Raw genomic sequence first — 22,880 nt, forward strand, 5'->3', positions numbered from 1 at the left:
GCACAAGGCAGATGCAGGCAATAATACAGCCCGAGGCGTGCCCAGAGCCCCACGACACTGGCGCAGAGATAGTGCTGCTACAGGCAGCACCAAACGGGGTAATAAGGAAAGAAAAATCAGCAAACTACTTTTTTATGTATTAATGATGTATTTCTGGCTATGCTTTTTTCTCTCCTGGAGTTTTATTTCCTCCACTGTACTGGTGTCCAGTGTAACACATAAACAAAGCCTATGCAAAGGCCTCCAGCCTGGGGCTCTTCTCTCGCTTAGATTCCTGCCCCCAGGATGCAGTTTGCTAGGTGGTCAGGTGGCAACCATCGGGCCTAATAGCACAGTGATGCTGGTTTTCCTTGAGGTGTGGAGGAACAAACCCTCTTTCTCTCCCTCCCTCCCCTCTTTCCTTTCTTCCTTCCTTCTCTCCCTCCTTTCTTTCTCCAATAAATCCTCTCCTACACCTCTGCTGCAAATGACATGAAGCAAATTCTCGGGTTTGTTCTGAAAGAGCATCTTGGAACCTTGATTCCTAAATAGAGTCATTTTATCATGTCAGAAACTCACTGAGGATTCCAGAGACGTGGGACATAAAGTAGGTGCTGTGCTGGTTGGAAAAGAAAGGACTCCTCACACATTACATCCTCAGTTTCCTGCTGAGAATAAACCACCAGAGATCCTCGGAGGGAAGGGTCAGGAATTTAATTAATTAAGTCTGAGACGTTCCCAGAAGTAACAGTTGACTGTTAACAACTGTTCCACTACTTTGTGGTGAAAGTGCGAGCCCAGTGTCGCTTGTGCTTCCGTGTGGCACAGGCTGTCCTAACAGCTGCCTGCATGGCTACCAGGGTGCATTTCAGTTTGGTATTTGAAGGTTGCAACACCTGGCTGTCAACTGTTGTTGATGGAAAGGCTGTGCGTGTTCCTGGTGTCCCCGCACAGTTTCGTCGTCATTGTTGTCACCCTTCTGCATCCCCACTGTGCTTCATGAGAGAGGTTTCCTGGCACATGTCACCTGGGGTGGCAGATACAACTGTCCTTGGGACCACTGTGGATCCAGGATGCAGGCATGCTGACAGCTCTCTGTCTCGACCCCTACGCCTCACTGATGCTTCTCCTGAGGGCTTCCCCGGTGGGGTGTCCGCAGGGCTTCTCTGAAGGTCTCCAGCAAGGAGTCCTTGCGGCCACAGCACAGTACTGTCCCCACGCAGGCTTTTCTCCCTTTCTCTTCACTTTTCCCACTCCTTCACACCACTCTGGGATGCCCTCCCAGATCAGGTACCCCAGCCTTATGTTCTGCTTCGAAGCAAATCCAAATGAGGACACCTCAAGGTCAAGAAGGATTGCCTGAATCAGCCTTCTGGTTTCTTCTTGTTTCTTAAAGTACCTTTGGTTTTGAAGACAGAATTAAACTAGGTCTGGTGTGTGTGGCTGCCTTTTGATTACACAGCTGGACACTATGTAGAGAAAATGACAACAAGCAGCCCAGCAGTGGCCAAGGACGTGAGCTGTGGCTGGTGTGCAATCACTCTGGCCATAAACTAAAGGACCGTTGCCACGGTTTCTCACTGCAGAACTCTCAAAACCATCTGGCATTTCCATTACATTCCATCCATTGAGAAAAAGAATAGAAAAATCTAAAATGAACAAGGGAAGAAAATCTCTTCTATCTCTGATTCTAAACTTTAAAACACAGCACTAGACTATACTTTTTACTGTTTTCATACACTGATTGCAATTATACTCCCTGTTCAATTTTGATTTCAATCTATAGTACACCCTGCCCACTCTCTGGGAAATGCTGTACACGGTGATGAACTGAAGATGATTCACCACGAAGATGACTTGTGAAACCTTAGCCCGTTATTCCACAGGGTGCCACAGAGGCAGACCCCCCAGCAGGACCACCAGGTGGGAGGGTCAGAGCACCTGGGGTTAACGGAGAGCCAGGAGGACACTTTAGGGGATAACTTCACTGATCACTTGGTGTAATGTTAATAATAATATCACAGCACCTAAAACTATGTTTCCGCTCAAAATTAATTCACTTGTGACAGCAAAATTAGGTGTAATTTTGGTTTTTTTCTCTCATTGTGATGAAGGCTTCTCTGTAATCTGCAGTGACAAATAAAAGGCTGAGCTGAGCTTTAAGAGCTCTGATGTCTTGAAATATTTTATGAACCTCAATTACAAAAAGGCCTGAGAAATAGCACTCTCAAACTGGTTTAGGAGTCTTCTTTCTTGAAAATATACCCTCACATAATCCCTATCTTAATCTCAGCCCCCCAAACAGCACTTTTTTTTCTATATATAACAAAATTTTGAAAATTAACTGGATTGACTATATACATCACTGTAATTCTTCAAACATCTACGATATGGAAGGACTCACATGTACATAAGGGACGAAAGGGACTCCGAAGGGCTTTAAGATATGAGAATAATATAGTTGGCTCCATTCAAGATGTTTTAAAGAAAGGCTAGTATGTTACCCTATGAAATATCCTATAATGGCCCTTCTATGACTTGACCTTTTAGAATAAGCCTTTGTACTTCCCAATGCCAACAGGGTATGTTCACATATATTTTTCCCTGATATAATCTAATTTTTTTCTTTTTCTTACCCTATCACTCATTTTTAATGTCTTTTTCTTTGTTCTATTATTCATTGCTAGTATAATGTGTCCCATTTTTCTTTCAAGAAAAACTTCTAAAACAAAGCACATTAGGAAGTCAGGTCAGGAAAGCTTGTGCTAAAGACATTCTAAAACAAAAACTTGAAGGATATCAAGGCCTTTTCAACTTTCAATCATGCACGGAAACCTTTGGAGACATTACTAAGAACACGGGAAAGTTATTTGTGAAGACACACCTGTCCTCTCTGAAATTTTACTGGCATGTTGGACTTGTACAGCAGTCTCAGGCCAGAGTCTCCCCTCTCCCCGTAGAGACACAGGGACACTTTGGACTCGGTTTCTGCTCGCTTCAGTTGCCCAGTATGGACGTCAACAATGTATCTCACTACTGACAAAGCAAAGGGGAGATAAACAGGAAATTAATCACCTGGGAATTCATGCAGACAGAGCCCAGACCCACATGCCATGGTACAATAAAAATCATTGTATGAGAACTCCTCTAATCTGGACTTTCTGTATCTATGGAGAGATTTTTGATTATTCAATTATTAATTTTAATTAAAAATGGGCATTTTTACACCATAAGCAAATGCTCTGAAAAAGCAAATACCTTGAAAAAGCAAATAGCTTTTTCAGAAAGACAAATAAAATCCTTTTTTTTAAAAACAAAAAGCTGTTCCTTTATGTATGACATAGGAGGATATTCCATGGTTAGTATTTTATTGGCAAGGGTGACAATATTATTGTACGTGATGTTTAAAGTTTAAAATGATGTAAGGTTTGATGAGGAAATATATCAAAAGTGAAGTGGTGACACGAGGTGGCCAAGTGGCCCCAGGCAAAGCCAGATGAGATGCAGACATGACTTCTTCCATCTCGTAGCCTCAGCCCCTGTGACTGTACCTGGACCATAAGGATCTTTTTAAGATTATGTTTAATCCCAGATCCACCAGGGACTCACACTGTGATGCTGAAAAAGTCACTTCTCAATGTGTCAAACAGCTCTCTTAGAAGTAGAACAAAGTATTCCGTAACTAAATAGTTCAGAAGTAAATCTAAGCAGCTATAAAACATTTATACATGCAATAGACACTCCCGAAGATTGATAACACACATGGAAAAATAGCTTGTCCTCCTTCCACCACAGGAAGCTCACAGACAACGTCCCTGTCTGCTTGGATTCGAGATAACCACACATTTGCTGCAAAATCCAGGGTCTTCTTGCTCTTCATATGCTGCATGGTCACCTGCGAGTAGAAGGAACAATGACCAAATTGTGTGGTTTCCAATTCCCCACAGAACCCAGAATTCAAAATACACCCAGGGTTGCGGGAACATACTATGCATCCTGGGGCTGTTAGCAGTACCAGCAGTGGGTGCTGCTTTTTAGGCAATTATTATTTGCCGGGTATTATGCTAAGTGATGTGTTTTAACTATATCCTTTAACCATCACCAATTAAATTAGTTAATTTCTTATAACTTTATAGATAAGAAAATTGAGATGTGGAGGTTTGAAATGGATTCTGTCTGATTCAAAGCTCTCAATTCTACTTACAGCAGTTGCTAAAAAAGCAATCTACAGGAGGGACCCCAAAAGAGATTTTGTGTTCATCTTCATCACCATAGCAGCACCCAGCAGACTTCTGTACATTTCCAGTGCCTTATAAATGTGCTCATGATACCTGCAGACTGTAGCCCTCAGCTGCCACAGCCCTTCCTGGTGCGGTGAGCTGCCTTGGCCTCCTTGCTCACTGACCCTCAGTAGACCCATGGGAGCTCTTCTCCTTTGGTGCCTATTTCACAAGAAGGCACCCATCCCTTCATGTCTCAGCAGAGGACTTCCTGAAGGAATTTCACAATCACCTGCCTTTCCTCCAATCACAGTGGACCAAGTGTTCTCCACCAGTTCATCTCCTAAATAAGCCTCTGTCCTCCTGTATTTCCTTGGCCCCCTGGCCTTAGGAGAGGCCCCACCATTTCCCAGGTGGTTCATCCCTGGCACTGGCAGCCTCTTCCCCCTATAATCTGGTCATACTGACCTATTACGGTTTCCCAACCTAGCCACCTGCCTTCTCACCTCAGAATCTTCACACACATTTGAACCTTGGCCTAGAACAGCTTTCCTCTGACTCATCACCATGTCGAATCTAATCACACAGCTCAGGTGTAACCTCTTCTTAGGGCCCCCAGTCTGGTTAGGTGACCCTACATTGTGATCCTTTGCAACCTACTCACTCATGACTGTGACTTAACACCTGGTATCTGACTGACTGATGGAAGGGACCAAGTTCTACTCATCTTGTGACTTCTACAAGTTTCCACAGGGCACAATCACAAAGTTGTGTGTTGAATAAATAATTAAATAAATAACAAAGTTAAATGGATATTTGCCAACACAGGAAATAAAACTAATCCAGTCCCCCCTGACTCTACTTGGATGACCAGCCAGTACAATTTGGGAAGACAGAACAAGGCCTCCTTTGCCTCTCCTACCCTGAGTCAACATGAAGTAGATCCTCCTGCATCCCCCTCTCTTCTGGGCCGCACTCCAAATTCTCTAGCTCACCAGTCAAGAGATTCATAAACAAATACAAACCCCTAACTTCAGAAAAAAAGACACCTCCAAAGTCTTGGGAATCCAAAGCTATCCTCTAACCTTTCTTTTGCTAATCCCATCCCCAGTAAAGCTCTCAGCACCTAGATTCCTAGTCATAAAACACTTGCGTGCTTTCTGTGAGATGGTTCGCATTCTGATCTCTCATAACATCAGACAGGAACACATAAGGAAAAGGATATTCATTTTTCTAAACTGCAGGGCCCAGCACTGTCCTAACCCCTCTCCATGGGTTTGCCTCTTCTATTAATGTCCTCCCTATTTGCCCCTCAGAGATGACCCTGTAGTCCTTAGGGCCTATCTTTAATGCCAACCAGGACACCCAATGGGGGAAGGATCAGGTCCAGGCAGGTGGGAGCGAGGGCCATCACTGTGGTGGGGGCATATCCACCCAGGGGGGCAGGGTGAGCTGGCCTCCCTCCTCCTTGGCCCAAGCTCCACATCTTCCTTTCCTGCCTGTTAGGATTGAGACTAAATGCAGTTACTAACCAACAACAATTACCACCATCTATATTTATATCCTATTTTGTTGTATGAAACACCCTTCACATGTATTATTTAATCCTAAATTTGATCTTATCTTTTCCTGGAGGAGAAATGATATATAGCCAAAGTCAACAAACACATCCTTGTGACTAGTTATCACTGGACACTGGATAAAAAATACAGAATGTACTAGGATGAGAAAAGTTGAGGAAAATGCTTTGAGAAAACCTACTCTGAAATATCACAAGCCTTTTTTGAATAAAAGAAAAAATACTTTTACTCTTATTATGTATTCAATTTGTCCAATGCTTTTTTAAAAATACAACTAATAAAGGCAACTAGTCACCAACACATTTTGAGGGCACTTAAAGTGTTTACGGTGTTCTATGAGATCTGGTACTGGGGGTGGAGGTGTAAGTACCAATGCCAGTATTGGTGCTTTCTTTCTGGAGTTGGAAATATGAAAAGAGAATAAGGCTTAAAGGTGTCCTCAGAGAACACTCCAAGCATTGTTGCAAAGCAGATACAGAGTCAAAGCTTGCTTCTCAGTCTCCTTATTTCTGTGATGTTCCTTGTGATAACACTCTATTTGTTACAAGGGTTGTACAAGGAGGATCAAGTATAGTAATTGCAATTGACTGAGGGCTATTAAATGCATGAAATTATCTTTGGTTCAAATAAACTGGCACAACTTTTAGAATGTTTCTGTAAACTGCTGGAGTCTTTTGAAATTACACATTTCACTGGAGATTTTGTGAGAAAAGGAAGCTGGTGCTTCCTGCTGTTCATGAACTAGAACATCCTCAAAAACAAACTATTTTTCTTACTGCATTTCAGAATTTGCTCTTTCTCTTTTGCGGTTCTTTCTAGAACCCTGAAGTGAAGAAGTAACTGAAAGTGAAAAGGAATTAGAAATATTTATAAGATGCCTTAAAACTTCCAAAAATAAATAAATAAAGCAATTTCTTACAGTTTAGCTAATCTCAAGACTGCCTAGAGCTCACATCTAGTAGTACTAATTTTAAAATAATAACAAATATATGAAAATCTATGCCTCACTTCAATTCAAAGGCCCAGAAGAATCAAGAAGTTTCTAGAGAGTTCTTATTTCATATGAGTCAATTTATCCAAGTCACATGTAACACATGCTACAAAGGCAGCCCAGTCACTTGGAGAGAGCACCAGGCCAAGGGTGAGGAGGAGGGGCTCTAGCCTTCAGGCTACTAACTCTGGGTGACTCAGCCAAGCCTCCAAAACTCTCCAGGCTTTGTTTCTTCATCTGATTTCTTGTTTCATACCATTATGGTTGGAAAAAAATGCTTGCTACGACTTCATTCTTCTTAAATTTATTGAGACTTGTTTTGTGGACTAACGTGATCTATCCTAGAGAATGCTCCATGTGCGCTTGAGAAGAATGTGTATGCTGCTGCTTTTGGACAGAATATTCTATATACATCTATAAAGACCATCTGATCTAATGTGTCACTTAAGGCTAATTTTTCCTTACTGATTTCCTGCCAGGATGATCTACCCATTGATGTAAGTTACCTACAGTCATTGCAATGCTGTCAATTTCTCCTTTTAGGTCTTAATATTTGCTTTATATATTTTGGTGCTCCTGTTTGGGGTAGATATATATTTAAAAATGTTATATCTTCTTGGTGAATTGAACACTTTATCATTATATAATGCACTTCCATGTCTTTTATTACAATCTTTATTTTAAAGTCTGTTTTGTCTGTTATGAATACAGCTACATCAGCTTTCTTTTCATTTCTTTTGCATAAATTATCTTTTTCCACCCCTTCACTTTCAGTCTATGTGTGTCCTTATATCTGAAATGAGTCTCTTATATGCAGCATATAGATGTCTTGTTTCTTTTTTTTTTTTTTTTCTTTTCAGCCACTCTATGTCTTTCGATTGGAGAATTTAGTCCATTTACATTTAAGGTAATTATTGATAGGTATGTAATCATTGCCATTTTGTTAACTGTTTTCTGGCTATTTTTGTAGTCCCTCTTTGTTCCTTTCTTCTCTTTTTGTCTTTCCTTGTGTTTTGATGACTTTCTTTAATGTTATAGTTAGATTCCTTTCTCATTTTCTCTTGTGTGTCTCTTTTAGGTTTTTGCTTTGTGGTTACTGTGATGTTCACTATAACATCCTATGTATATGACAGTCTATTTTAAGCTACTTAGCAACTTAAATTTGAACTCATTTCAAAACTCTACATTTTTACTCCCTGACTCGACATTTGGTTTATGTCACATTTTATGTATCATTTTAATTTCACATTTTATGTATCCCTTAACTAATTATTGTAGCTTTAGTTAATTTTACTACTTTTGTCTTTTAATCTTCATCCTAGTTTTATCGATGATTAACCCATTATATATTTACCTTTACCAGTGAGATTTTACTTTCATATGTTTTTTTATTATTAATTAGTGCCATTTCTTTTCAGCTTAAAGATATCCTTTTAACATTTCTTATAATCTAAAAAAATGATACTGATGAACCCAGTGACAGGGCAAGAATAAAGATGCAGACGTAGAGAATGGACTTGAGGACACGGGGTTGGGAGGGAAGTGAAGGGGAAGGTGGGATGAAGTGAGAGAGTAGCATAGACATATATACACTACCAAATGTAAAATAGATAGCTAGTGGGAAGTTGCTGTATAACAAAGGGAGATCAACTTGATGATGGGTGATGACTTAGAGGGCCAGGATAGGGAGGGTGGGAGGCAGTCATGGGAGGGAGGGGATATGGGGATATATGTATAAATACAGCTGATTCACTTTGGTATACCTCAAAAACTGGCACAAGAGTGTAAAGCAATTACATTCCAATAAAGAGCTAAAAAAAAACAAAAACAAAACAGAAAAACAAAACAAAGCAAAACAAAACAAAAAAAAACATTTCTTATAAAGCCAGTTTAGTGGTGATTAACTCCTATAGTTTTGCTAGCCTAGAAAACTCTGTCTCTCTTTCAATTCTGGATAACTTTGCCAGATAGAGTATTCTTGGTTGAAAGTTTTTTCCTCTCAGCACTTTGAATATATCATGTCACTCTCTCCTTGCCTGAAAAATTTCTGCTGAAAGTCTTATGGGATTCCCCTTATGTATAACAAGTTATTTTTCTGTTGCTGCTTTTAAGATTTTCTCACTATCTTTAACTTTTGACATTTTAATTTTAGTGTATCTTGGTGTGGATCTCTTTGGATTCATCTTATTTGGAACTCTCTGGGCCTCTTGGACCTGAATGTCTGTTTCCTTCCCCAGGTTGGAGTAGTTTGCAACTGCTATCTTTTCAAAGAAGTTTTCTGTCCCTTTTACTCTCTTCTTCTTCTGGGACCCCTATAATGTTAATGCTATCCTACTTTATGTTGTCCCATAGGTCTTGCTATCTTCACTTCTTAAAATTCTTTTTTCTTTTTGCTTCTAAGTTTGAATGAGTTTCATTGTTTTGTCTTCCAACTTATTCATTTTTTTTTACCTCATCCAATATGCTGTTGAACCCCTCTAATGCATATTTTAGATCAACTGTTGTATTCTTAAGCACTGTGACTTCTGTTTGGTACTCATGTTTTCTACCTCTTTGTTGCAGTTCTCACTGCATTCATCAATTCTTTTCCCAAATTCAGTGAGCATGTTTTTTGACCATTACTTTGAATTTTTATTATGTAGATTACTTATCTCCATTTCATTAAGGTCTTTTTCTGAGTTTTTATCTTGTTCTTTCATGCAGAACATATTCTTCTTTCCTCATTTTGCTTGATTCTCTGTGTCTTTGTATTGGGTGAGATAGCTACCTCTCCCAGTATTGAAGGAGTGGCCTTGTGTAGGTGATGGACCTTATTGTTCCAGCTTGTCTTAGCTCTTGGTTGTCTCTCAGACTTGTGTGATTGTCTGAGTAGCCTGGTTTTTCTTTATAGGTCCCTGTTGCTGAGAATGTGCCAAGACCTGTCAGTGTTCCAAGGGAGGGATCTCATTTAGCACCTAGTTTCAGGTGATTGGAACTCAGATGCTGAGGTAGCAGCTTACTTTGTATGCAAATATATTTAGTCCTGTTGGGTCACAACAATAAACACTGCTGGCCTCCAGACCAGGAGATCTGGAAATGTCCCCTGGGTGAGTTTACAAGTTCCTTTCTGGGAGGTATTGTCACGGTGTAGCAAGGCCAAGGAGTAAGCAAGGATGATGTCTCCCTGCTCATGTTCCCTGAGAGCACCTCTGCAGATTCTAGATGTGCAGCAGACCTGAAGCCTGTCCCACAGGCTGAAGCTCCGGAACAAGTAAACAGCCCTCTTTCACAGGAAGAGTGGGTGAGGGTGGTTTTAGTCTGCTGTCTGTGCAGTGCCCTGGGAGTGAAGCCCCCTAAGAACTGTCTTTCCAGTTATGACAATCCTGTGGAGCCCAGGAATGCCACCCCCTTGGCTGCCAGGGCCAGGTGATCAAGAGCTGTCCCCCGTGTGGACTGCACATACCTGCCACTCTAGTAAGGCAGCTGGAGAGCACAGGGAGAGGGACACACTTCCTAGCTTCAGCAAGGCAGCAGGAAAATGCCTTGTCTGTGGGTGCCCATCAGCTTTAGCAAAGAATCAGGCAGATGTCATGACTGTGTGTGTGTGTGTGTGTGTGTGTGTGTGTGTGTATGTGTGTGTGTGTGTGTGTTCACCAGCCCCAATGGGGAGTGGTAAGAGTGTTACAATCACCTGTGTTTGCCTGCTTCTGTGGGGCAGCAGGACAGTGCTGTGAGCACTTGTCGCTGCAGGCCTTAGTAGGGAATTGGGAAGCTGCCATGTCCACACACTCCTGCCTGTGCTAGCAGGGTAGAGGGAGAGTACAAAAACGGTGTGCACCAGTGCCTTCATCCCTGGAGAGTCCCAACTGTCCCCTGCCCCTCCACTAGATGCTTTAAGACTAGCAAATGAATCCCCTTCACATAGAGTTTAGGTGCTTTTCAAACTGCTGCTTTTGTGCTGGGTCCCAGGCAAGTGAGATCACATGCAGGTCCTTTAAAAGGAAAACCAGCCCTGTTTGTTTCCTAAGCCAAATGTCTTGGGGGCTCATCTCTCTGTGCAGGTCTAGGAGAAGCTCCTCTAGGAGAAGCCCTGGACTTGTGAGTTCCCTCCCTATTGAAGGATGCCATGCCAGAGTTAGGGTTGTTGGCTACCTGCATCTTTGCCTCTCCTACTCGGCCTGATGTGGTCCTTTCATACTTTGTTTGGAGGGGCAGTTCAGCTAGTTATCAGAGGTTTTGCAGAGGGAATTGTTCCTCTGATATGCAACTGGAGATTTGGTGTGTCTGGGAGGAGGTGAGTTTAGGATCTTCCTGCGCCACCATCTCAGGTGGTCCCCCTCCTTTTTTCAATATTCAAAGTTAATTACTATATAACAGTATTCAGTTAAAGCCATTTTATTTGGGCTCCAACCTATCTCTTACCTGGAATCAATTCAATGACTTGGATTAATAATTTATATCTGTATTTTGGAAGCTAGCTAGCACAATTGCTTAATGTGTATCGCTGTGGCTGAAATAACAAGTCATACCTCCAAAGACGTACCTAAAGTGTAATCAAGGAAAAAAACTCTCAAATTTTGAATGATATAAAAATCTACCACTAGACCCCAAACTGCCAGAGCACCACGAAATGAGGCAGGTAGTCCCTCCTGAAAATCTAAACGTTAAGCAAAAAAGCAAGTTTTCACCCATTTTAACTTGGGATACTAGGAATAATTTCAACAAACATGTGTCAGAAGCACTGGCTCCCCCAAACAGTAAAGTCCCGGAAGTGCTCTCATTACACATCACTATTAGCTATAAACAGTTCATCATTATCAATGAGGGAAAATCCCTCATGGCACATGTCCTAATAATGGCAGACTTTATAGATTTTCTCAGTTCACAGAAGGTAGCCTTTGATCATTATAGAACCAACCATTCTCTTTTTGAAAACAGTATTTCCTTTTGGCTCTCAGACTGAAGCTTCATTTAGTATACCTCTCTATTAAAAAAAAAAAAAAAGAAAAACCCAAAGCCCTGACTTTTGCTTTAGCTCTGAGACAAAGCTGCCAATTGTGAATTCTATTAAAAAAAAAAAAAGTCAGCATGACTGAGAAAAAAATGCAAGGATATTGAGGTTCAAAGCCATATCTTCTGTTGGGATACATGTGGGGGGAAAAGGGTGAGTTTCCACAATATTTTTTCATTGAAACATACATTCATTTCCCCTTTAGGACAAGCAAATAAATAAAATGCTTAAGGAACAGCAGTGTCCCTATCATATGAAATATTCAGCATTTGTTTTAATTTTCTGAATGAATAGAAAGAATTTTAGGAATGGCTTCAATAGAAACTAAAGTTCATCCACTGAGCTCCCCCTGCTGATTTACAGCAGCAGAAATTAGTCGTTTTACAAGGAAATATTACCATAAAGACTCACTCTTGCTTTCTTAGAAACCTAAAATTCCTGGATTATGCTAAGAAATTTCAACCAAGTAGTTAAATACATGTCCTCAAATAGCTAACTGGAACTGCCATAAGGTACTACTTACAACTGCCTTGTAAGTAGTGAATTAACACGTCAGAATTCAAAACTGAGGTTGTAACACCTCAGTCAGGTTACCCACCCTTTCTGCTCAGAATCTGAGAGAATGGAAGTCAATTAGCTCCTTCAATAAATCTTTTGGAAGATAGATGTAGTGAGACAGGCATTGTCATGGAGATATGACAATTAAAATTAAAACACTAAGGAGAACTAAACCACAATCTGGTCTATAGTTGGATTAACTGTGGAATGAACTCATTGAAGACGAGAGCTACATTGTAGCCACACCAGCACTTGGACTCCCAGCAGAGCTCCTCCTACATGGTGGGGGCTCCAGACGAACCTGGTGAAGTACTTTGAGTATGAGTACAATTGTGCACGCCTATGTGTCTGTGCTATTATTTATTTTAGCACCAAAGTCCAAAAAGGAGACATCCGTTGCTCTCTTCCTCCCATCCAGACACATTGAAATATAAAAGGAAAATTAACTTAGTCCTGTTCTGTCCTAAAATATAGAGCTAATTAAGTAGAGCTATGCTAGTCCCAGTTAAAAAAAGGTGGGGGGGGAGTCCTGTAAGAAGAGGGAAATATTGATTAAGAAGAATGTATAGAAGTTGTAAAGATCACGGCATTGTTCTCGGGGCAATGCATAGAGAGAGAGAGAGCTCCCCGACCAGCTGTGAAATTCTGAGAAGAAACAGAATGGCTGGAGTGTAATTATCAGACAGAAGATGGTGGTCACAGACAGATTCCTTTCTAGGAATCCAAGACGTGGTGACGGAGGTCTGTAAGTCAATACATTTATCCACTGACTCCACCTAAACAAGGTCAAGCAACTTGTGTCTGACAAATTCTAGGCTATTAAAATATCATTCAAGCACGAGGAAACCACTTCTGCTTCCCTTTCCCTCGTGGGGGAACAAGCCGTTTTCCGCATGTAATTTTACAATAGTTCATGATAACCCATGTGCAGCACTGATTAAAAACAGGCCATCTCCAACCAGCCTTCCGCACCCCATCGCTCCCTGCTCTGCCCTTGTTCACACCTCTCCACGCTTTGAGGTCCTCCTTGTCCACAAACCTGTCCAGCTCCTCTAGGACACACGTATCTCTCTTACTGGAAACCTACTGTGACTAGGACCTGAGCACGCAGCTCAGCCTTTCACTGCCCCTTACTCGGTGTACATTAGCTACTTGATCGTCTTCCTCCACCCACACTGAAAGCAGAAACCATGGCTGACTCTAATTTTGTATCATTGCAATAGCTAAGCCAGACCTGTGGCGAGTCCATCATGCTCTCTTGGATGTACCATTATAACCCAGTGATTCACCTCACTGTTTCCAGGTTAAAGATGGTTCCTTGGGAACGTTTTGGTCACCTCTCCCAGAACTCTCCATGGGCCTGGAGAGCTCAGAAGAGCGGACCAGACATTAGCTAGTCATTTTCCAAATCATGTAAATTATAAACCCTTCTATATCATTAGCTATGATTGAATTCATATAAACATGTCATATTTTCCAGTGTGGAATTGTTATATAACTGAGTCAAAGGTAACCTCTGTATATTGGCCCGTAAGTTGATTATTTCTTCACTGCGGACTGAGACCCATTAGCTCAAAAACCCACTGGCAGCAAACTCAAATTTTATAACTTTAAAAACAGCCCAAATGATTTTCTCCACAATAAAAAAAATAGCCCAAACAAGCAAATCTGTTGCAATTCAGAGCCTGCCTGCTTTGCACGCCCCAGGAAAACCTCATCCAAAAGCTATTCCCTTGAGAAGATAGGGCCTTGTTATAAGGCCCCAATCTGCTGTCCTTTGGAGCTTGGTGACACTGAGACATCCCACTGAGAGACCTCACCTAGACATATAAGCCCCCCTCCCCAGGTTTTCCTCTCTCCTGAGAGCTCCTCTGCCCCCCTCCCCTCCGAGTAGGAACCCGCGCCTTGGCCTCTGGACAAACGCCTGCTATGAGGGACACCCCACGTGCAAGCCTGGCAAGGCCTTACGCGATACACTTGTGTGCGCTACTGCTGCTGCCTCCTGGTCGTGTGTTTTTCCTCGATTGGCCCCCAAGTACCTCAAACCTCTATAGTAGTACACAATATTCTATATTCATTTCAAGGGATGTTAATAGATTTTACCTGCACAATGTGGTCCATTGGTGAATTTAGTTTGGAAATGCTGTTAGATTTCTTTACCCCAGAGCATCTCAGAGTCTTAACCATAATAACTTGCATTGCAAATCTCCACGAGAGGAATGAAAAGCTAAGTGTTTCACCATGGAACTATTTACTGGACCACCTTGTGCAGGCAGAGGCCTGGCCAGGTTCAGAGTCCTCCCTCCCCCAGTGCCCCTGCCGGGGACCCTCTCCCCTCCAGCTGGAGGATCACTGCATAGTGATATTGCTACAGCCCTGCACACTCCTCTCACTCCAGGGCCCCTACTACTACAGGCCAACAGGACCAACAGGTAGGTCTTTTCTAAAATGTTCTGATTTTCCCAGTAATTCACAAGTACAGAACTTGTAATTTTGCTAAATTTTGTAGGTTCTGTGGGTTTTGCATCTTCTTAAAAGGTCACCTTTTGTCTCTGTTTTGAACCCTTTCAATGCTTCTGACCAGAAAAACTTTCAAACCTCCATATGGTTTCCTCCTATTCTCACCAGCATTTAGCACAATGCAGGGCATATATTAGGCTCTCAGAAAATACTTCTGGCCTAACTGGCTGGAACATATTTACCTGCTCCTATACTGTAAGAGTGCCAGTTTTCATTATATTAGTTACATGCTAAGAAATGCCACAATAAGCACTTCAGCAAATTTAACATTTTCTCATTTACTTTCATTATACGATCAAAGATACAAGGATAAAAATCAGAGATAAGATTGAGACATTTTAAATGGAAAAATGATAAAGTTCCTAGATGCTATCAGTGATTTTTCAAAGTTTTAAACCTTAAAATTTTTTAAATAACATATCGTAACATTCCTGTAAATGAATCAGTGACAGACCCAGCATTTAAAGCTAGAAAGCAGAGATGTTCTATGATTCAAACCATGTTATCTGACTCTATAATAACTACCTCTTCCACACAGAAATCTCATGGTTTCTAAGAATTTAACAGCTCTCTATTTCTGAAAACAAACATAAGGCTTATGATGGTGCTTAAGACCTCAGTCCCCAGAGCCCAAAGTACAGTAAAACCATCTTTAAGTGACTTTGGTTCAAATTATTTTAAATATTTCAAATTATTTAACTTTATTGAGCCTCACTTTCCTTACCTACAAAATAGGAATACCAATGGCACCTAAATCAAAGAAAGAGTAGCTGTTAGGCAACAGAAATAGGACAGTATGTGTAAGGCGGCTGGCATAGGGTGAGCACCGGGCAAGCACTTCCTGCTGCTGGTGCTGCTTTCATTGCTGCTGTTGAAGGCGGGGTTCCCACGTGCTCACACAGCATGGTGCGACTTCATTAAAAGGGCGAGATACATGCACATGTACATATATATGTACTTTTACACATATAGCATTTATATATGTAGGGGTGTATGTGTGTGTTTGCATGTGTGTCAGGAGAGAGAGATCATGAAAGAGATTCATAGAAAAAAGATTTGAAGAAAATGAACCACCCCAGCGGTCATCTAATGATCAATGAATAACTACTCATTTCTATTCTTATACTTTATTGTATTCTTTAGATCTTCCATGAACAGAGACTGCCTTTGTAAATACAACTATGAAAATGCCATTTTTAAAAAATTCTTGAGGATGACCCATATTTTTTGAAGTGTAATATCCACAAAAATTTTGTTCACATTTTGCACAATTAGGGAAATATGTTATCTTTCTCACTGCTTTAAGAATTCTTATTTCTTTTCGTAACAGAATAACTGTGAAGCACACAATGAAAACATTACCCTCTGTAAGCTCCACTCGGTCCCATCATGTCCTATCCTTATCTTATATATGTTTCCAATGCTCCTTATTTCGACCTGAATGAAATGAAAAGAAAAAAAATCAGAAGAATGTTTTAAGTTAAACACGTTAAAAAATTCTTGCTCTTCTTACTACACGCATTTTTTGTTCCTAGTAGTTAAATAGCTCTCAGAGACTCTTTCAGAGTTTAGAGATTAAGCCCTCTCTGGAAGCTATTAAGCCCTCTCTGGAAGCTGTTGGCCCACAGACACAGAATATGCGACGGAAAGATCATGAGACTTGACAAAACATCTGAAGAAGGAGTCAGATGAAAGAACAGGATAAAGAGCGTGCACGTGCTCAGCTCTCTGACTACCACGCAGTTCTCACTGGAAGCCAACGTCTTCCCAGCTCAGTTCCAATGACAGAAAGATGTGCTCTTATTTTAAGAAGAAAAAAAAGCAATTTTCATCAAAGCTAAATATAGCTATTTCTACAAGCTTAAGGAAAAGTACCAGTGAGTCTAGAACTTCCTTCTACTGTGAAAATCCTCTCAGTTAGACCCATCAGCTAAGACACAGGTGTTTAAAGTTCCAGGAAGAGAAACAAAGTTGCGCACAGAGCTTGTGCACCCGCTTTGTGTCTGACGTGGTCCGAGAGTATCTGTTATCCAGGTGGCATTGTGAGAATCGACTTTGGAATCACTTTGGACTCAGCTGGTATCCTAGATGTTGTGATCTGGGGAAAATACGTTGTTTTACATCTCTGGTCCTTAATTTCTTTATCTGATCAATAGACAATGTCTACTGCATACAATTTTCAGTTCAATTAAACTAATGTTTATTGTTTATTTAACACAATAATGTAGGAACTGTGCAAAGCCACGAGGTATACAAAGACGAAAGTGATGGCATAGTTCCTAACTCAGAGAAATTTAAAGCTTTAGTGAGGGAGATAGATATATAAGCAGACATTTTCAGTATAATAATATATGTCTGGGACATTGAAATGCTAGAATTCAAAAGGACAATACACCACCATGTTATTTAATAATTTAAATGAAATAAGTCACATAAAGACAAATACCACATTATATCACTTATATGTGGAATCTAAAAAAATAATACAATGAACATTATGGTACATGTTTCTTTCTGGATTATGGTTTTCTCTGGGTATGCCCAGTAGTGGGATTAGTGGATCATATGGTAGTTCCATTTTTAGTTTTTTAAGGATTAGTGGATCATATGGTAGTTCCATTTTTAGTTTTTTAAGGAACCTCCCGGGGGCAGAGTCAAGATGGCAGCGTGGGAAGACACGGAGATCACGTCTCCCCACAAATAGATAGGTTGCCGGAGGCCAGCGGGGGACCTGAGGCCCAAGAAGACAAGAGGAACTCCGGAGAAAAAGGATAGGACTTGGAGGAAGTCAGGGGGGCGGGGAAGGGGAAGCCAGACAGGACTGGCGCCCCTGGGGGGTGTCTGGCTGAGGGGGGTTGTTACTGCCTGGAGGGACCCTTGGGGGCTGGGGAGATCAGGAAACCGCAACTGGGTTTCTCCTGCCCAGGAGGAGATCCCCCACCTTTCAAGGTCCCTCCGGGCTGTTGGTCCTAGAAGTACAGGAGGGAAGCGGTGCGGGGAGAAGAAGAGGGATGGAAGGGGGGAGGGACCCTCTGGGATCAGAGGATGAGGGAGGAGTGGAAGACATTTACGCTGCCCACTAGCCCAGGAAGCCTTCTGGCCTCCCAGGCCTGGTCTCCAACTCTCCAGGGTTCCCACCCAGACGCGTTGGTCCCAGGGGTGTTGGTCCCAGGGGCGTGGGAGCGTGGCAGGAGAAGGGGAAAAGCGGCAGAACAGTGGTGAGATGTTCCAGGATCGGAGGACCAGGGGAGGTGTGGAGGACCCTTCCCCAGCCCACTTGGGCCCAGCAGGCCTGCTAGACTCCCGAGTCTGGTACCTCAGTCTCTGGGGCCCTCTCCACCTGAGTGGGTCATACAGGTGTGGGAGGGAGGGAGGAGAGGGGAAGAGGAAGAGAGGCAGAGAGTGGTGGGGGAACTTGCAGGACAGGAGAATCAGGGGAGACACTGCAGGAAATCTTCCTACCCACTTGGCAGGGGAGGCCTGTGGTGCCCCCAGGCCTGGTCTCTGGTCCTCCAGGGGCCCCTCTAGGTCTCAACTGGTCCTAGGGGTATAGCAGGAAAGCAGGGGAGAAGAGGAGAGGTGGGCAGGGGAGGGGGCCTTCTGGGATTGGAGGATCAAGGGAGGCGGGGAAGGTATTTCCCCTGCCCACTAGACCTGGGAAGCCTGCTAGGCTCACAGACCTGGTCTTTCACACTCCAGGGCCCTCTCCAGCTGCTTGGGACCTAGGAGAGTGGGGGGTGGGGGAGAGGAAGAGAGGCAGACAGGGACTCTATGAGACTCGGAGATCTGGGGAAGTGCCGCAGGTGTTACCCTAGCCCAGTTGGCCCTAGGAAGCTTGTTGGGTGTCAGAGTCTGGTCTCCTGCCTTCCAGTGCCCCCTCCAGCTGGGAGAGTCCTAGGGGAATAGGAGAGAGGGGGTGAGGAAGAAGAAAATCCAAGGGGGAGGGACCCTACAAGATTGGAGGACTAGCAGAGGTGCCAAGCATTTCTTCCACCAACTCAGGCCCAGGGAGCCTGCTGGGTACCTGGACCTTGTCCTTTGCCCCCAGGACCAGAGGCATTCCTGTGCCCCTCTGCCTCATTGGGCCTAAGCCCCATTCCCCACCAGCCCCAGAGCCTTTTCTAAGCATAGGCCCTGCCCATTGCCTAACCAACCCCCGCTGCTGGCCCTTGCCTAAGCCTCGCCCCCACAGCCAGGGCCTTTTCTGGCTGTTTTTTTTTCTTTTTCTTTTTCTTTATCTTTTTATATTTTTTTTCCTACCTCCTCATTTTGGCTATTGCAGTTGTTTTACCTTCCAGTTGTTGCTCCATCTATTAAAAAAAAAATTTTTTTTCTAACACATCTATTATTTCCCTTCTATATGCTGCCTACAAGAAACCCACTTCAGACCAAGGGACACATACAGACTGAAAGTAAGGGGATGGAAAAAGATATTCCATGCAAATGGAAGTCAAAAGAAAGCTGGAGTAGCAATACTCATATCAGAAACATCAGACTTTAAAGTAAAGGCTATTACAAGAGACAAGGAAGGACACTACATAATGATCAAAGGATCAATCAAAGAAGAACAAATAACAGTTGTAAATATCTATGCACCCAACATAGGAGCACCTCAATACATAAGGCAAATGCTAACAGCCATAAAAAGGGAAATCAACAGTAACACAATAATAGTAGGAGACTTTAACACCCCACTAACATCAACAGACAGATTATCCAAACAGAAAATAAATAAGGACACACAAGCTTTAAATGACACATTAGACCATCTCAACTTAATTATTATTTACAGGATATGCCATCCAAAAACTACAGAATACACTTTCATCTCATGTGCACACAGAACATTCTCCAGGATAGATCACATCTTGGGTCACAAATCAAGCCTCAGTAAATTCAAGAAAACTGATTTCATATCAAGCATCTTCTCTGACCACAACGCCATGAGACTAGATATCAATTACAGGAAAAAACTGTAAAAAATACAAACACATGGAAACTAAATAATAAACTATTAAACAACCAAGAAATCACTAAAGAAATGAAAGAGGAAGTTAAAAAGTATCTAGAAACAAATAACAATGAAAACACAACCACCCAAAACCTATGGGATACAGCAAAAGCAGTCCTAAGAAGGAATTTTATAGCAACACAGTCCTACCTCAAGAAACAAGAAAAATATTGAATAAACAACCTAACCTTACACCTAAAACAGTCAGAGAAAGAAAAACAAAGAAACCCCAAAGTGAGCAGAAGGAAAGAAATCATAAAGATCAGAGCAGAAATAAATGAAAAAGAAATGAAGGAAGCAATAGCAAAGATCAATGAAACTAAAAGCTGGTTCTTTGAGAAGATAAACAAAATTGAGAAACCATTAGGCAGACTCATCAGGAAAAAAAGGGAGAAGATGCAAATCAACAGAATTAGAAATGAAAAAGGAGAAGTAACAACGGACACCGCAGAAATACAAAAGCTCATGAGAGACTACTCCAAGCAACTATATGCCGATGAATTGGATAACCTGGAAGAAATGGATAAATTCTTAGAAAAGTTCAATCTTCCAAGACTGAACCAGGAAGAAATAGAAAATGTGAACAGACCAATCACAAGTATGGAAATTGAGACTGATTAAAAATCTCCCAACAAACCAAAGCCCAGGGCCAGGTGCATTCACAGGGGAATTCTATCAAACATTTAGAGAGGAGCTAACACCCATCCTTCTCAAACTCTTCCAAAATATAGCAGAAGGAGGAACACTCCCAAACTCATTCTACGAGGCCACCATCACGCTGATCCCAAAACCAGGCAAAGATGGCACAAAAAAAGAAAATTACAGGCCAATATCCCTGATGAATATAGATGCCAAAATCCTCAACAAAATACTAGCTAACAGAATCCAACAGCACATTAAAAAGATCATACACCATGATCAAGTGGGGTTTATCCTTGGAATGCAAGGATTCTTTAATATACGCAAGTCCATCAATGTGATATATCATATTAACAGATTGAAGGATAAAAACCATATGATCCTCTCAATAGATGCAGAAAAAGCTTTTGACAAAGTTCAACATCCATTTATGATAAAAACTCTCCAGAAAATGGGCATAGAAGGAAATTACCTCAACATAATAAAAGCCATATATGACAAACCAACAGCCAACATCATTCTAAATGGTGAAAAACTGAAAGCATTCCCTCTAAGAACAGGAACAAGACAAGGGTGCCCACTCTCACCATTATTATTCAACATAGTTTTGGAAGTTTTAGCCACAGCAATCAGAGAAGAAAATGAAATAAAAGGAATCCAAATTGGAAAAGAAGATGTAAAATTGTCACTCTTTGCAGATAACATGATATTATACACAGAAAACCCTAAAGATCCTACAAGAAAACTGCTAGCACTAATCAATGAATCTAGTAAAGTAGCAGGATACAAAATTAATGCACAGAAATCTCTTGCATTCCTATACACTAACAAAGAAAGAGCAGAAAGAGAAATTAAGGAAACTCTCCCACTTACCATTGCAACAAAAAGAATAAAATACCTAGGAATAAACCTGCCTAAGGAGACAAAAGACCTGTATGCAGAAAGCTATAAGACACTGATGAAAGAAATCAAAGACGATACAAACAGATGGAGAGACATACCATGTTCTTGGATTGGAGGAATCAACATTGTGAAAATGACTATACTACCCAAAGCAATGTACAGATTCAATGCAATCCCGATCAAATTACCAATGGCATTTTTCACACAACTAGAACAAGAAATCTTACGATTTGTATGGAAACGCAAAAGACCCTGAATAGCCAAAGCCATCTTGAGAAGGAAAGACGGAGTTGGTAGAATCAGGCTTCCTGACTTCAAACTATACTGCAAGGCCACAGTGATCAAGACAGCATGGTACTGGCACAAAAACAGAAAGGAAGATCAGTGGAACAGAATAGAGAACCCAGAGGTAAACCCAAGCACAAATGGGCACCTTATCTTTGACAAAGGAGGCAAGAATATACCATGGAAAAAAGACAGCCTCTTCAGTAAGTGGTGCTGGGAAAATTGGACAGCAACATGTAAAAGAATGGAATTAGAACACTTCCTAACACCATACACAACAATAAACTCCAAATGGATTAAAGACCTACATGTAAGGCCAGACACTATCAAACTCCTAGAGGAAAACATAGGCAGAACCCTCTATGACATCCATCAAAGCAAGATCCTTTTTGACCCACCTCCTAGAATCATGGAAATAAAATCAAGAATAAACAAATGGGACCTCATGAAACTTAAAAGCTTTTGCAGAATGAAAGAAACCATAAACAAGACAAGAAGACAACCCTCAGAATGGGAGAAAATATTTGCCAACGAAGCAACGGACAGAGGTTAATCTCCAAAATATATAAGTAGCTCATGCAGCTTAATACCAAAAAAGCAAATAACCCAATCCACAAATGGGCAGAAGATCTAAATAGACATTTCTCCAAAGAAGACATGCAGATGGCCAACAAACACATGAAAAGATGCTCAGCATCACTAATCATCAGAGAAATGCAAGTCAAAGCCACAATGAGGTATCACCTCACACCAGTCACAATGGCCATCACCAAAAAATCTAGAAACAGTAAACGTTGGAGAGGTGTGGAGACAAGGGAACTCTCCTGCACTGTTGGTGGGAATGTAAGTTGGCACAGCCACCATGGAAAACAGTTTGCAGGTTCCTTAAAAAACTAAAAATGGAACTACCACATGACCCAGTAATCCCACTACTGGGCATATATACCCAGAGAAAACCATAATCCAAAAAGACACATGTACCATAATGTTCATTGCAGCACTCTTTACAATAACCAGGACATGGAAGCAACCTAAATGCCCACCAACAGATGAATGGATATAGAAGATGTAGCACATATATACAATGGAATATTCCTCAGCCATAAAAAGGAATGAAATGGTGCTATATGTAATGAGGTGGCTAGACCTAGAGTCTGTCATACAGAGCGAAGTAAGCCAGAAAGAGAAAAACAAATACTGTATG

General features: G+C 41.6%; 1 protein-coding gene across 1 annotated transcript in view; it reads right to left on the minus strand.

Moving 5' to 3' along the window:
• Positions 1–22,880, minus strand: part of LOC130854289 (uncharacterized) — a 91,848-nt gene that overhangs the window by 17,702 nt on the left and 51,266 nt on the right. The window contains exons 13-15 of the mRNA XM_057736997.1: positions 16,201–16,275; positions 3,742–3,874; positions 2,864–3,015 (exon numbers count right to left, since the gene is read on the minus strand). Coding sequence (XP_057592980.1) covers positions 2,864–3,015; positions 3,742–3,874; positions 16,201–16,275 — 360 coding nt within the window. The remainder of the gene's footprint in view (positions 1–2,863; positions 3,016–3,741; positions 3,875–16,200; positions 16,276–22,880) is intronic.

This window comes from Hippopotamus amphibius, chromosome 5 (assembly GCF_030028045.1).
Source record: "Hippopotamus amphibius kiboko isolate mHipAmp2 chromosome 5, mHipAmp2.hap2, whole genome shotgun sequence".
Taxonomy (NCBI): Eukaryota; Metazoa; Chordata; class Mammalia; order Artiodactyla; family Hippopotamidae; genus Hippopotamus; species Hippopotamus amphibius.